This window comes from Chelmon rostratus, chromosome 1 (genome assembly GCF_017976325.1).
Source record: "Chelmon rostratus isolate fCheRos1 chromosome 1, fCheRos1.pri, whole genome shotgun sequence".
Lineage (NCBI taxonomy): Eukaryota > Metazoa > Chordata > Actinopteri > Chaetodontiformes > Chaetodontidae > Chelmon > Chelmon rostratus.
In genome coordinates, this window is record NC_055658.1 from 12,318,807 (window position 1) to 12,335,905 (window position 17,099).

The following is a 17,099-nucleotide window of genomic DNA, read 5'->3' on the forward strand; positions in this document are numbered from 1 at the left end:
TTCTAAAAACCTAATTAGATTAATTTAAAAAACAAAGTAATTAATGAAACATGATATAGGTTGTTTTAAAATGTCTTGGTATCACACTTAAGATTTTCATGCTTAACAGCCGTTAATTTGACCATTTGCCATTTTTACTCCAAACCAATCTGATGATACCTGTACAGGTGTAAGGGTGCACCATCTGATTCACTGGATTGGTATCTTTGCTGATAATGGCCTTATTAAATGGATCATGAGCTGAAATGCTGTTTCTTAATCCTGACAACGGTGCAGCTCCAATAGTTTGTCACTTTCGCTTTCATATCTGTCTGTTAAGCATTAAGTTGGAGCCAGGAGATGTTTAGCTTAGCTTAGCAACAGACTGGAAGCAGGGATAGCAGATGCATTATACTATACTTGTTTATTCCATAAAACATAAAAAAGTGGTTTTGCTGGAGTTCATGTGTCAGACTGTTTCTTTGCAGTGCACAGGGACTTCCAACAGTCTTGTCATCCCTTCACCTTTTATATGACTATTACTGCTATTACTTACTGGTAACTACCTGTTTACAGCTTTGTTTATATATGTTTATTACGAAATATATACAGCTTGTTATTATTATTATTATTGTTGTTAATATTGTATTGGTAATATATATTACAGTCCTATATTTTCACTTCTGCACTTTTTTTGTCTTTTGTCTTCAATTTTCACTTTTACTTTAACCGTAATTTTTACTTTTACTTTATTTTTTTTTATAGTTTTTACAACATATTTCTATATTTCTATGGCAATGAGAGTTGAGACTTTCATTGCCAGCTTCACTGTGTTTGTTGTGCATAAGATAATACTGAACTTGAAACTTTTCAGGCATCCAGCAGAGACTCTGAGAAGTCACTGCTCCTGGCTAAATTAAGCTAAGCTAACTATCTCCAAGCTCCAGCTTTATATTTAAACTTTCCCAAAATGTCGAACTCTTTCTTTGACTGTGCTTCACTTTACATGTCGAACAGAACTGAGTGGAAACCAGCTTTTATTTCTGTCCTCAAATGTGTTTTTGGCACAGCCGGACGTTTTTTTCCCCTCGCGCCACTGCTGGACGCCATAATCCCACGTTATCTGTGCACTTTCCCAAATAACCGCTCCTGTAACAGACACGTGGAAACACACTCGTAAGCAAAGCTAAATGCTGCTCACAGCGCCGGGTGCACTGCTGTGACAGACAAAAGAGCAACGGTGGATCTGCTTCAGCCTCCTGATGCAGCGGCCCGAGCATTAGCCTCCGTCAGACAGAAATATTTTCTGGAGTGGAGCTTCGCAGGATTTGCTTGACATTTGCTTTCATGGTGATAAAAAATTCATGAGTGGGAAAATCATGCGCTGAGGATAGCGAGTACATGTTTTTAGGCTGAACGCGAGCTTCTCAGCCTTCTAAAGCACGGAGGCAGACATGATGCCAAGTGCATGAGTGTTTTATGCAAATGGGATGGACATTAGTATAATTGGTTATTCAAAGGAGCTCATTTGGAAGGTGTATGGAGAATAGTATATTCTCAATCTCCCCCGTCTCTCTTAACCTTTCTCCTCCCTCATTTCAGCCGCTTTGCCTCCGCCTTTCTCCAGGCATGTTTCTCCGCCTCTCTCCCAGCTCTGTTTTATTCACTTCTTCTCACTCCTAGAACTCCCATGGCATAAGGAGTCTCTCTCTCCTTGCACTGACACCACTCATGCTGCTTTGCTGGAAGTGGTTGGTTTATTAAAACACTATATATAGCCTACTGTGGCTCTGCTCGTATTATATCACCACGGCTTTCACACTGATGTGTTTTAACCACTTTCTTGTCCATTTGTCTTGTCAGCTCAGCTTTTGATTAGAGAAAAAATGGCTTCCCTGACGCTCTGTAAGGCCACCGTGTTGTATACTGCCCTTCAGTCTTCTTCCTCTCATCAGGCAACAAGGCCAACTTAACTTTTAAGAAAGATCAAGATGAGCATGTGTTGAAATGTGCTGCAACCCCTCTCTCATCTTTTGTGTTTCTGTCTTTATTCCTCTCTCTTTGTCTCTCCTGCTGTCCTTCCCGCAGACACCTTTGATGTCCTGATGAGGCAGGCGGAGAATCACACTAACGTCGTCCTCAAGGAGTCGTACGGCAACATGGCTGATCAGGCTGTGGGCCCTGTGCGGGAACTCTTCACCGATATCGGCCTCTTCCTGCTCGGGTCTGAGTTTAACGTTGATGACTTAGTGCAGCGATTCTTCGACGCCCTCTTCCCGCTGGTCTACAATCACCTCATCAACCCAGGCCTCAGCGACATTTCGCAGGGCTACGCGGAGTGCGTGAGGTCTTCCAGCCGTGAAGTGAGGCCGTTTGGTGGGGCGCCTGGCCTCCTGGCTGATCAAATCGCTCGCTCGGGGGTCTCCGGGAAGCTTCTACTTCAGGCGCTGCACCTCGGCATCGAGGTCATCAATACCACAGACCACTTACAGCTGAGCCGCGAGTGCAGACGGGCCCTGCTCAAGATGCATTACTGTCCGCACTGCCAGGTATGGATGCATGTCTCCGAAGCGAGTTTATTGATCTGAATGAATGAAAGGCTTTTCCAGCATCACTGTTCTGATCACCAATTTGCCTCACAGGGCTTCACCCAGTCCAAGCCCTGCATGGGCTACTGCCTCAACGTGATGCGGGGCTGTTTGGCGAGCATGGCGGAGATCGACGCCCACTGGAGGGAGTTCGTTCGCTCGCTCGAGGGCCTGTCGGCACGGATGCACGGACCTCAGGATTTTGAGCAAGTGCTCCTGGGAGTTCACACGCTGCTGCACGATGCTGTCGGACATGCTCAGAAAAATGGACCCCGCCTCTCAGCACAGGTCAGGTCACGTTTGAGGAGAGATTTAGTATTCTTTAGGGTGGTAGGCTTGTAACTGTACGGGAGCTGTGTGGGAGGTGGAAACCAGTATCACCAGTAAATCTGAAATGCTTTATCCTTCATCTGCCCTCTTCCAATTTACCCTCTCAGCGAGTCCCGCAGAGGTTTTTATTCTGAATTCCACTGCTATTCCAGCTGTTGGCTGCAGGTCGGATAGGTATTTGGTGTGGAGACGGTTGATAGATTGCTTGCAATTGCTCACACCGCACAAAACTGGTTAGTCAGACCAGAGCAGGCTGTAACTCTCCAGAAATACATCCATGTGGGCAGCTTCCAAGGCGTCAGAACCTTAATGGTTTAACTGCGTGTGTCAGCAGCCACTCTTGGAGTCATTTACTCATACTAGGAAGTCTTTATCAATAAAACATAAAAGTCATTTATAATCTCCAACCATAAAGTATTAAGATGTAATTTTCTGTCTACAATGATGTTATTTGTTATGAAATGAATTCCTCAGGAAGTGCCTGAGCTACAGTCTTTCCTGTTCTGATGGAGACACCACAGCTCCATCTAGTGGCTATCCAGTGCCACTGCTGCTTGGTGGGCTGTACATGCACTACATTCCGAAATGGGAGATGACAGGCTTGGCTGCACTAATGGCTTTAGTATAAACAGCTGTCAGTCAGACATCTAAAATAAGGCTTATTTGTCATGTACCAGTACAGTTTAACAAGATTTGAAATGCATGTTTCTCTCTTAGTGTTTAGACTTAAATTTGTGTCTGTCTCACTGGGTAATAGGTGCACAAACTGTGTGGCCTGCCAAGCAGGAAGCCTGCACAGTCGGTCAGCATCCAGCACAGCAGCAGCAGCAGCAGCAGAGAATCCATCCCTCTTAAAGCTGTTGTCAGAGCATCAGGGGACTCGCTCGCTGTCAGGAGAAGGTGAGTCGGTGAAATATGACAGATGTGTGCACGGAAAGAAATGTCATTTTCTGACTTTAGTTCATTAAATCTGCAGTTAATATGTAGAATGCTTTGCTAAAAGTTGATTCTCTGTTTGACTGCATGTCCCTCTTTTCCAGGGACTTTCTGAACAGTCTACGTCTGTACCGTACATACTACGGTGGCCTGGCGGATCAGCTGTGTGTGAGTGAGCTGGCCTCTGGTGACGGCCTGTCCTGCTGGAATGGAACCAACATTGTAAAAAGGTTTGTTTTAAAGAGGTCAATAATACAGATGGGTGATGGAGTAGAGATGATCTTTTGTTTTGCATGTGCAGTTCCTGAAATGACTCGCAAACACCAAAGCGCACGATCCATCCTTTCACTTCCCTTCGTTCAAAATATTTTGCTTGCTGTCACTTGTGGATGTTTGACCTTCACCGTGCAGAGGGGCATAGGTGCAGAGTTTGATACTAGAAAGCGTTTTTTAGCATTCATCTGCTGAAGGAGGAAAGTTTCTCAGTGCTGGCCTTGAATCTGAGTTGAGGACGTGTATGTAGGAGCGTGATTTTCTGACATTACAACTAGTCTGGAAGTCAGTCGTGGTCCAATACGCAGCTTGTACACGCCACTAGGAGGAGGAACAAGAAACACTTTGTAATACCAGTACACACAGTTCTTTTACAAATGATTGCGTCCTAAGTTCTTTTTGGAATCAGGGTTGTATTAGGATGTGGAATTAAGTCTCCATCTCTGTTCGATTTTTTTTTTTAGTTTTGATTAGTTTGCTGTTAAACAAAGGTTGATATGGCAGAGATCTGGTTTGTGGTTCGCCATAACTAAACCCTGGTTCTTTGGATCCAGACTTACCTGGAACTTTAATGTCTAGAAAACCTCCCACACAGACAAGCGTTTAAACTAGCTAACAAGAGGGAAAAACTAACCTCGGCAGAGCACCTTTGAACAATCCTGTACCGCTTTTGACTCGACACAGGTCTGAGTTGAATGCTGCCAGATTAAAGTAGAAGCTGCAGCAGCAGATGGTTAAACATGCACAGAGAGGGAAAGAGATACACCTCTTGTACTGCCAAAGATCGCTCTAATAAATGTATTATCTGAGCTGTTGAGGAGACTCTGCTCAGATCAGATCGATGTATAAAAACACAAACGGGGTATACGTCCAGTGCTCATTCATGCTCCAGTCATGCTCGTGCAGTGGTGGGTATTATGAAGCAGGCAGCAGAAATTCGCTCTCTGGTGAAGTTAAATGATGTGAAAACATATCCAGGAGAAGTGGATTCACTGTGAGAAGTGGAGCTGAGTGTCCCTCCTGCTCGTGGTGGTCATTAACTAGGTGTTCAACGGCAAAAGAAGTTTGAAAATCCATCCTATGTGAGAAACCAGTCTCTCTCCTTTGTGATGAAGCCACCAGTGTCCTGTCCTCCTTAAAAAAGGGCTTTAGTTTGCAGGAAGTTACAGGTTTTCTCACTGCATGACCCTGGCATGAGGAGACAATTTATGCACCATTGTCTTACACACACACACACACACACACACACACACTCATATAGTGTATATACAGTATCCTGGTCACACAAACAAGCTGACACCGACGTAGAATTATTCTATTAACTGTTAGTGCTCACAGACATAGATCTCGGATATGAATGGTTATGAACTGGAGCAGACAAACTGGCCTCTTTCATAGTATCAGTCAGCGGCCTTGTCTCCATTACATCACAGCTCTCCATCTTACCCGCGCTGTCATCACTCAAGGACCCCTTCATATATTCTCAGTCTGTGGTTGTTCCTCTTAACTGTCAGCTGCTGTCAGCGCTGTAGAAATGGCAAGCGGGCCCGTTTTTCAAACTGCGGTGAGGTTGGAGTTGCCAGTTTGGGTTAGACGGTCCATTGTAAAGGATGACAGCCTAGTTGAGATTGTTTCACAGCAGCTGTGTGAAGGTAAGAAAGACTGAGAGGGGTGGGATGGTGAGGGAGAGAGGCTCTTTCACAGCCTTCTTAGCATCTCTGAGTGTCAAGGTTAGGTTTTATTCTGGTATTGTCAATTTACTCGTTTCATCTGTTGTTATTTTCCAGCATAAAACCTCAAGTTTCCATTACAAAGGAGGCAGCCATGTCTGACAATAGAGATGTTTCCCATGTGCTGGAGAAAGAAGCAGGCCAGCAGGCTGCACAATGTCTATCATCTCCACCAGCAGCCTCTAGGAAATGTTTATGGTCTGTGGGGCCTCTCTCACCTCTTTAACCCTCCTTCCTCTTTTCCTCATTCACGCTTATTGATAGGGACTCATTCACCTCAGGTTCCCTCGCAGGCTTTCATTTTGATTCGGCCATTATTAAAAAAAAATAGAGGAGGAAAGCTGAGGAATTGAGAGACATTAAGTTTCTGGGGAGACGCGCGTCTGAGGAGACTATCGAGCCGAGACCCTGCAGCTGAGCAGGCTTCCTGCAGATCTACAGCCCTGTGCTGCTTTCTATTAGCCTAGAACCATAGATGAGTGGCTGGGAGTCAACACAAGCTGAGACAGAAGCAATAAATAACCTCCTGCCTACGGGTCATAACCCAACATCCACTGAGAGAGAGGGGAATAAAACACGCTGCCGGATGGTGGCTGATTTACAGAAGCTTATCGAGGCCTCAGAGACCTTAAACGATTGGTTCAGTTGCTCTGTGCGCGTGCGTGCGTGTGTGTGAAAAGCACATTTGAATGTGTGCGGATGGCTTTTATAACAGCTCTTTGTGCGTGCTGACGCAGATTTAAGGAAGTAGTGACTGGCTCCAGAGCTTTGTCTTATTTAATAAACTTGGACGAGCGCAAAAAAACATGACACAGGAGCCGCAGATTTGAGGGAGATTTAATGCGCGTCCCCATCTGGGTCCCCCGGTAAACAAAAAGATAAAGAACAATCCGATAAGATCGTAGAGGAAGAACACAAGCAGCTTTCATCTCAATGTCTTTGTGAATGTAGATGACGGGGTCTCGCTTCAGGGGAGATTTGATAAACACATTCTGTCTCTCTGTTTGTCTCTCTCCATCTCCTGGTTTAGTCCCTCACTTACACACTCACACTGGGAGGAAAGATCAGAGAGACTGGACATGAAATTTTCTGATTGGTTTTAGGGGTTATTAACAGTTTTGTCATCTTTTGTGAGAGATAATTTCACCCGAAATGATCCCACAGTGAGTCTCCGCATTGGAGCGGTGTGCAGGCCGCTGAGGTGTTACTGTGCTCCCAGCCAGCATACAGAATGATATGCTAAATAACAGAAAAAAAAACAAGATTCAATTCACAATACCTGCAGAACAAATCACATCAGATATTTCTGCTGTGTTGCTCCAGGATGCCATAACAAGATTTGTGCATAGTGAGGCTGGATGTGACACCTCCATACAGTGTTGATCAGAAATGTGTCTGTTAAGTGCCAAAAGTTGGTATCTAGTGCCTTGTGAGAGCTGCATACTTACTTATTTGCTGTTTTAAAGCTACATTTTGCCAATTTAGGAGAGATAAAGATGCATGGCTGCTTGTGTTTAGATAACAAACCAACAGCAAAGCAGCCATTAACGCAATGACAATTATCATCTTTGGTTTTTGTTTGTTTGTTTGTTTGGTTTTAGGGGGAATCAGCCATCTCTTTAGCTGCTCGATGCTCCACTGTGTTCGCCAGCCGTTTGGTGCTGAGCAGGTAGTGCACAGTGGGTATTCGGAGCTTTTTATGCTGCCCGCTGTGGCTAAAAACAACACTGATGAGAGTGAACAAAGACATTGAAGTTGCAGGCCACAAAATCAATTAGCTTAAAGATGCTAAAAAGCTTTGTCGACCTGAGGGGAAATGCAGAGGTTTCTCTGTGGGTTTGTCTTTACGAGCAGCCCCTTTCACAAATGAGCACTCATGTGATCCCTCTGTGAATATGCAAATATTGATTATAGACACTTTAAAATAGAAATAATTGTCTGAAAATGTGTTGGTGAGGTTGGAGTGAGGTCTTCAAATAAGTTCAAATTTTAATTCATACCCGGCCAGATAGTGGTATGAAGGTTTGGGGGGGATTGTTGTGCGCTAACATTCGTCACACTTCAAGAATGAGTAAAAAGTTCTTGTGATTTATGTCACTTGACAGCAAGGGAGAAAAAACCAAACAGCGAGCCCTCCCTCAAACTGTAGAAGTGATGGTGATCTGCTTTGGTTGGAGACATTGGCCCCGTCTGGGCAGAAAGGTTAAAACATTCCCACATGCCTTCTCCATCTGTCATGGATACACACACACTGAAGGAATGGCAGGTTGCCATGAGCTGCCCCCTCTTTATAAGAACACACACACACACACACACACACACACACACACACACACACACACACACACACCAGCCACCATGTTTCATTGTCGGCGTAACAGCTTGAAAAAGACAAAATTGCATGAGTGGAGAGATTACAGGGATCCTCATTCCTTTTCATTTGGCACACATTTACCTTTTAATTCAGTTTGACACCTGATCTTCAGACGGATGTGTGAGTGTGTGCGAGGTAGAAAATCTATTTTGGATTGTGTTTTAATATAAAGAAATCATCTTTTCCCACTCCTCCCTGCCAATGGGGCACAACAACCAGGAGTTATAGCAAATGTTAAAAAGCTACAGCCTCAACAAGTACGAAAGCGTGATGTTTTATTCATGATTACCTCCTGAGGTGGAGTCTGACTTTAATTTATCCCCACCAGCAGTCTGTCTCATGGCTGCCAACACACACCAGGTGTTTTGTGGTGTGTTTATATTTTCAAAGAGCCTTTTTCTAATTGAGTACAACATTTTTTTTTAGGTTTACGATAATAAGGCAGCTGACCTTGCATGCTGTTGAAATTTAACACGGAGGGATGAGTACTGCGGGTTGAATGCTACAGTATGTGTCGAGGAGATGCTTGAAGACAGGCGGGCGGATATGAGGGTGGCCTCTCGTGTAGAAGGCCACCCTTCATCCTGGAGTGGCTGTCTGAGCATCGACCTCTGACCTCTCCCGTGTCTCTTTGCTGCCCGGTTAATCCTGAAGAGGTTAATCACATGGTAATAAGAGTCGCAGTGCTGGCCTCTCCTCAATGTGTGGCCAGTTGGCAGAGGAAAGGATGGATTCTGTCAACGTCTACGCCGCTGTCTGTTTCACTCTGGTCTCTTCTGCTCCTCGTGCGACGGTTCCGTCATTTGCCGAGTTCGCCATTTGTCTCATTCTCTCTTCCGTCCGCCCAGCTAGACGTGAAGCTCAGGTGATTTGCCTTGGCTTAACTGAAATGACAGCTTTTAAGCTCTTCTAATAGGAATCCACTGAAGAAGCATCAAGAGCTTAGGTTATCCCAGCCTGCTCGGGGAGCACACTTCTTCATTTGAGGGTTGCGTGAGTCTCGCTGCAAAATCCACATGGTGTTCCCATCAGGGGACAGCACGTGTTGAATGATAAAATGTAGCTCCACTCCACTCTTTCGGCTTGTGACCCCTTAAAATGAAGCAACGGCCGTTAACTCTAATGTTCTGTATGGGCTCCCAAACAAACAAACTTGATATTGTTTAATCAAATGATGCTCCATGAGTTTTTGTTATTGTAGAGCAAATGTGATTTTGAATCAAATGCTTCAGAAGTCTGCTCCAGAAAGATGCATTACATCTGTTTGAGGGCTCAGATAACACAGCTATACTTTGTATCTGTGGCATTACTATTTACACAGCACAAACCTCCCAAGTCCCAAATAAGTGCATCTGAAATTCTGTTATTAACATTATTACACATTTTGTGTTCTAATCAGCAACATTATTGTGATTTGTAGCTCATATAAAAACATGAAATGTTTCCTTATTTAGTGCTATAACAAAGCTTTGTTGTTATTTCTATTTGTCACCTTCATCAAATGTGTAAACCCAGGTTATGGCAAAGGAACAACCACTTCATTTTTTTTTCTTCTATATATTGAGTTTTAATAAGATCAGAATAAAAATAAAATAAAATAAAACTCGCCATTTACTGCCTCAAATCAACACAGGATCACAGCTGGTTATTTTTGTTCAGTGCACATATAAAGGCCCACTCTCGCTCCATTAATAAACCTGCTGGCAAAGCTATGGCGTCCCATCCAGTGCAATGACTGTGGTCATTGCAGTAATAAATCCAAATGTTTGTCCTTCAGGCCTGTTTTAGTGCTGTTGTCGCCCTTTTTGACCAGCAGGTGGAGCCCTGCACTTTGGATTACACACACACACACTCACACACACACACACACACACAGAGCCCAGAAACATGCCAGCTTGCTGATCCCTCCACTGCTCCCCGGCATCAGTTTTGGTGATGTATGCCGTGGAGTGGTGGTTCTTATCCATGTTGTCCCTGACAGTGACAGACAGAGAAGCGATAAACAGACACTCTGCAGAACATCAAGTCTCACCGCCTCCTCAGGCATTCGTTTGCAGTGATGAACTGACCTAATTTTGAACGGAAAGGAGTAACCTTTTAAACATGCACTGTCAAATATATTATGCATAGCTGTCCTCTTAGTCACTCTCATGCGAGAAAGTAAGAGAGTTGTTTCCCTTCATCCCAAAGAAAAAAAAACAGCTTGAAATAAATGTGGTATAGAATCCCCAGTAGCTCAAAGGCTACCACCAGTTCCTAAAGTTGAATACAAATATAGCTGAGGTTTTTCTCTTTTCCTGCCCGGGAACCAACTGGGTAATTTCATGTCCTGTCATAGGACTCAGGCTCCCAACACCAACCATAATAGTTTTGTTTTGACTCATTCTAGGTCTTAATCTTTTGAATTCACACATCCTAAACATCTTAAACAAAAGAGAGAAGGAGAGAGATGGGTGGGCTGATTGGATAGCTTTGATTGAGAGAGAGAGAGAGAGCGAGAGAGACAGAAAGGAGGGAAAGATGAGAGGCAGAGGAAGAGGAGAGGGGACGTTCTTGAAGAGCTCCTCTCTGTTGCGACAGCTGGCTACTGCAGATAACCACAAAACCACTGGAGCACTTGAGGTCTGGGTGCTGCATGGCTAGAGTTCCACTCCAACATGACCTTATATCCTGCCTGGGTTTAGACACAGGGGCTCGGTCAGAGTACCACATCCTGACGATTATCCCAAGTGACAGAATCAAGAACTCTGTCTGGCTGACTAAATTGAGTTCATAAGTCCCTCTTGTATGCGCGTATGGATGTGTGTGTGCAGCCTGCTTCAGCCCCCCTTCCCCCTCTCAAATTATGCATGATTGCTCTGGACAGATAAATTTTCAATCTGGCTCTCTGGAAAAGAGAGATTTCATTTATTTGTGCTGAGATATTATCCCCGATGTTGCTACAGTAACTGCCAGCGAGACCACTGTGCAGACGGTAAATTCCGAGCTGGCTGGTTGCAGGTGGTGCACGTATGTGCGTGTCTGTCTTGTCCCATTCATTTTTCAGTGAGCCCACGCCCTTTTGCTTCTCCAGCGTCGATTCCCCCCACCCCTCCGCCGCCACGAGTTGGACGCCTGCCTCCAGCATCTGGAGCAGATTGTGACCCTGCAGTGTGCCAGGTAGCAGGACATTAACAGCCGAGGCCTTATTGTCCACCGATGAGCTGTCGGAGCACACACCCTCACCCTCGTGTGTGATATCAGCCTGCCTCCGTCTAGCGTCGAGCACGCACACTCGGTCCCCGCGGAGCACTCTTCCTCTTTACCTCAGATATAAATCAGAGGCCGCTGAAGAACGGGGAACAAAGAGTCGGAAAAAATGTCAAGTTAACGCTCATAAAGAGGGAGCAGAGGTAGCACGTCTTTGGCGAGAAAACCCTCTGTGTGAGCAGGATCTATTTGTTTCGCCATGAAAGACTTAAAGAATTGGAGATGCTGACAAGAAAAAGTCCCGTCTTGTGATTGAATCACAAGGACACAGCAATATTCTTTTGATAAGGGAAGCTGTTTCTCGCAGTTCTTTGCAGGAATAGTTCTGCACTACAGACTAGTAAACAATCGACTAGAGCAATTTCAGTAATGGACATCTACAATAAAGCTCCTGTTATTTCTTTTTTTGTTTGGTAATGTGTGTGGAGAGCTGGTACTGCATTCCCCGAAGTATTTTTCTCTGTCATTGAGACAATCCTACTGTTGGAGTGAATACAGAATAAAAGCTCAGTGCCTAATGTTGAATTCAACACTTTCCCGCTGTAGCTCTAAGCATGTCTGCACATGAATTAGAGTTGTGTGCCATCTTATCAAGGACGCCTTATTTCGTATCGACTTTATGACTACATGTGGACCGTATCCATGTCGAGTTCTGCTCCAGAAGAGACTTAATTTCTCTCTCGCAGGAGTGCGGCTGGAAACAAAGGCTCTCATATCTTTGTATCATTGTCTTGGTTTATCTCACGGCTGCAGGCTTTTGACAATGCGTGTGGTACCTTCTGTTCCTTTGATTTTCCACTCATTTGTTAACTAAACATGCTTCCCATTTGCCGCCACAAAGTGAAAAATGTAGTAGTCATTAAGTATTCATTACCTGCACAATTTGTTTCTTCTTCATGCACTTTTAGCCTGGAGAATATTCTGAATGCGTAGGTAGCTCACATTTAGAATATTGACAGTTTTGGAGGGCAACCTTAATGCTGTTCGGTGTTTTATTATTTATTACTCAAAAAAAGACAAAAAAAAAAGCTAAAGCCAGTGGATCCAACCTTTATCTTTAGAATCCAACATTACGTTCTTATCAGAAAATGCATGACAGTCTTTTGAGGTGTGTTTTGTCTTTATCGGGGACATCGTACCCACAGAAGACTCAGCACCTCTTTATAAGTGGAAACCTACCTTTTAGCTCCTGACCTGCGCTGAAAGCGAGGTGTGAATATGCTCTCATTAATCTCACCTCCCACAGTAAAAGGTCTGAGTCTGGAGGCTCCCTGAGAATTAATCTAAATAGCTCTTTCATTTCTCTGACGTAAACACAAATGTCTCCAACAACAATGTGGCACACTGCGGGACGCCCTGAGACCAGACTTTGCTCTCTTATCATTGTCCCTGTAATGTTGTCCTGCAGTTTCTATGGAAACCAAGCCGGCCTTATTAAAAAAAAAAAAAAGAAGTTTCACCTTCCCTGAGTCTGCCCTTTACCTGACAGCCAAGATAAACGAGCGGGGTCCTGGGAGGAAGGCAACACAAACATGCATCTCTGCTCAGTGGCCCGTGCTCATTGGCTCTCTGCTGGAAGCCCTTATTTACCTTAATGCTGGGAGGTGGTGGGAATGGGGGAGGCTTGAGGAGTGTGAGTGTGTGTCTGTGTGTGTGTGTGTGTGTGTGTGTGTGTGTGGGATGTGTGATTACTCACAATACCTCCCATCAACAACCTTGAACCATGCTGCAATAAAAAGAAGAAAAAGAAGCAAACAACTCGTTCTGGCCCCTGTAATGCACGCGGGCCAGATGATGTCATATGTCACCTTCAGCTAATGAAGGTGATGATGACATGCATGAGCGCCGCATACGTTCACCATCTGCTCGGTTCCACCGCGTCGGAGCTGCTCCCCACAATGCTGCGGAGAGGAGTCAAGGCACGTCTGCGCAGCGGCGCGAGTGTCCCTCGGCGCGTGTGAAAGACCGCCGCCTGCATCCCGATGACTCGCCACAAGTTTAATCATACCTTCACACCACAAGCTGCTACAGCCTCCGAGACCACCTAATTTTATTGCACCTGAGCGACCACGACGAGTCTGCAGATATGGCAGTGGTCACCAGAAGACGAATCATAGTGTAACATTTGAGCAACATCACATAGCTTAGAGCTAGTAGCCTCAACCGGTGCTGATGTTGCTGGAGTAGATGATGCGTAAAGCTGTCGCTGGTCCCTTTCTTTTAACTAGAAGAGGCCAAACATCAGGATGGACGACTCGAAAAGATACACACAGATTTTAGGACATCAACGTTACTAAAATAAAGAGGAACTAGACTATAATACTAAAAAAATGAGTCTAAAGATGCGCATACTGTAATTATCTAGTGTCTGAAATCTAGACTGAACATTTTACAGTTTGTGATGGGACATATTTAAAGAACACAAGTCAGTTTGAAGTCAGCTGGTCAGTGTTTCACACAGACCAGAGTGAGGCTGCATGTGAAACTGGGCTGCGACCCATGACTTCATTATTGAATAATCTGCTGATTGTGCTCTTGATTCATTACTGTATAAAATGTAAATTCCCTTTACACAATGCAAGAGCTCAGTGTGAAATATCCAAATGGCCAGACCAAAACTAAAATATGTTTGGTTTATGATACCTGGAAAAGCAGCAAATCTGCACATTTTAAAAGCTGGAACCAGAGAATCTTTTTCTCTCTATTGACTAATTGATTTCTAATCAGCTTTAATGTTAAATGTAATTTCAACCTTTAGTGTGACGTAGATTTTAATAGTCATCGCAAACCGAGAAATAGTTTCCGGTTCATATTCAGTGGGTCACCTCACTGATAAAATGTCTACTCATTCTAACCATTGATTAAGCAGGTTCGGTGTTAAATACCTGCATTAAAAATGTAACTTTTAATTACAGTTGGTCGTCACATTGGTCTGTCATGTCTGTACACGTGTTCCTTTTTTCAGTTCATCATGTACACCTTTAAATTAGAGCTGCAATAATAAATCAATTAAACGATGAGTCGATCGACAGAAAACAACTTTAATTCACAACTAATCATAAGTAAGTTTTTCTGTTTTTTTAAATCAGAAATAGCAAAAATGTATTTACAGGCACCACTTGTTCTGGCTTGGCCTGTTTAATCAGTCACAAATTACAGATTGATCGATTTTTTTCTCTTCATTTTTCCTATTTATCAGTATATATAACAAACGTGAGTACATTTTTTGCTGCACTCTTTTGTCCAACAGTCCGTGAATCAGAAACAGGAAGGGAGATGTTCTACAAACACCTGCAGGCGACACTTGTTCTTTAGTCTTGCAGTCATTTTATTTGTTGGTGGTGTTAATACATTGCCTGTCAGATTGATTGCGTTGGGAAGAGAAAGCCTCTTTGTTGCAGCTGCAGGTTATGAAAGTTTTGATTGACAGCCGCTTGACTCCGGCTGTTGAGTAGAGTGTGAAGAGGGGAGCGCTGGTGACTGAAGATGATCTTTAGATAACATCAGATGACCTTTGAGAGCAGCTGAAACTATCAGTCTCCACGGGGATACTCTCCTCCTCTTGTCATGTCTTGACACTTTTTTCCTCTTTCTCTCCCTCCTCCTTTGCTATCTCCCTCTCCGTTTCTCTCTCTGTCTGGAGAGTGGAGTTTCTGTGAGTTGGCAGCCTGTATCTGATCCCGAAGTAATTTACTGGTAGCGATAAGGAAGTGGTGCCCACAGCCTTTCATTATAGTCCTTTCTGACAGGGCAATCTGAATCCCATAGAGACTAAATCGTAGGAAAATTTTGACTCCAGACAGACGGGAGATGTTGTTCGACAAATTCGACAAACTGAGATTGAGTGGAGAAACAATCGCCGGTGACTGCTGCTTTAATTTTTAGTGATGTGCTTATTCCATCGACTTTGGGAGTGGAAATAACAGCAGTGACAGCGATGGCAGCGGCGGGAAAGCAAAGGGTAGAGTGGTCTGCTTCCTCCTTTGTTAATGAGTTGGCTGAGACCTTGACGGCAGCAAGAAACAAGTGCTGATTTGCTTATTTATATAGATTTAGTTGCTGATTATATAGCACATTTTGTGTTTGGGAGAAAAGACAAAGAGACTTTCACTTGCCTTTGCCCATACAAGCTCACATCAGCTTATATGTGCATAGGATATACAGTGCATGTGTGTGTGTCCGGGGCTTTATTTTCCCTCTCAGGCAGGCAGACAGGCCGGGCAGACCAGGGTCATTGCCTCAGGGGTATCTTAGAGAAATGCTTCTCTGCTGTGGGCGAGAAGAAATATGAAAGAGACCCTAAATCAAGACACAGAGCCCCATGAATCATGTCAGCAGCTGAGCTGAAGAAGAGCGATGAGACCATCTGTAGCAGCATATGAATGGCTAACTGACTCACAGTGCTGTTGACACAAGCTGAAGAAGTGTGAAGAGGTTGTGAAGATTAGCGCCGCCGCTCACTGCATAGCCTGGAAACCTGCTTCAGTCAAAGACGAGCAAACCCAAATACGCTGGATGCTCCATTCGTCACTCTGACGTTTTACAGGATTGCACAAGGAGTGTTTTTTTTTTTTTTTTAAATAAAATGAGATAAATTCTCATTACAACACATCTATAACACCTAACTTTATGCTGTGGGAATCACTTCCTGATGTTTCTCAGCTTTTTCCCCTCTTTTCAAGGCTTTTTCAGTGTGTTGAGTGAGCGGTTACGGATTCATGCTGCACAGAGTGATTTAGAAAGTCTTTTGTGCCCACGGCTATGACGCTTTTCAGTGGCATGTGAAAGCTGCTTGTTTACGGGTTGCATATTTGACACAGTTTTTAAGGTTTTGTTTGGAGCTGAAAAGATTAGTTGATTAAACGCATAGGCGATCAACAGGAAATGAATCTGAAGCTGCTCGTCGAAACAAAAAAAGCAATCTGAATACGTCAGCTTGAACCCTGGGAAATTTAAATGGACATTTTTTACAGTTTTCTCACAGACATTTTGTACGGCCATGATTCCAAACATGCTCGGATGCTGTGTGAAATGTAATTTATAACAGAATGCAATCATTTGCAAATGAACTGTGTTCACTGACAGCAGTTTTACAAAGTGTTCCTGAGTCCATGTAGTAACATCCTTAATCCAATCATGTGTTCACAAAGTGGTGAACCTCGCTCCATCCTCGCTAGTGAGCGACTGAGCCTTTCCAGGATGCTCCTTTCATACCCAATCATGATACTATCACCTGTTATCAATCAACCTGTTTACCTGTGGAATGATCCAAACAGGTGTTTTTGGAGCGTTCCACAACTTTCCCAGTCTTATGTTGCTCCTATCCTGACTTGTTTGAAATGTGTTACTGGCATCAAATTCAGAATAAGCTGATATTTGCAAAAATTAATGAAGCTTATGAGGTCAAACATGAAATATATTGTCTTGGTGCTGTTTTCAATTGAGTTAAAAAGGATTAGCAAGTTATCACATTCTGTTTTTTTATGTTGCTACATAGCGTCTCTTTTTATACAGAATCCCAACTTTTTTGGAATCAACGGAGGAAATAGTCAGCAGATATATTGAGAAAGAATTGTTATTTGTTGCCCTAGTTTTGCATGTGTTGGCTCTGCATTTGGTAGTTTTAAGGCTTCATTTTAA

At 43.8% G+C, this 17,099-nt stretch overlaps 1 protein-coding gene across 1 annotated transcript in view; it reads left to right on the top strand.

The window, feature by feature from the left end:
- The window catches only part of gpc5a (glypican 5a), a 124,906-nt gene that overhangs the window by 24,652 nt on the left and 83,155 nt on the right, over nucleotides 1-17,099 (top strand). Inside the window, exons 3-6 of the mRNA XM_041943657.1 lie at nucleotides 2,068-2,528; nucleotides 2,622-2,855; nucleotides 3,655-3,797; nucleotides 3,938-4,063. Coding sequence (XP_041799591.1) covers nucleotides 2,068-2,528; nucleotides 2,622-2,855; nucleotides 3,655-3,797; nucleotides 3,938-4,063 — 964 coding nt within the window. The remainder of the gene's footprint in view (nucleotides 1-2,067; nucleotides 2,529-2,621; nucleotides 2,856-3,654; nucleotides 3,798-3,937; nucleotides 4,064-17,099) is intronic.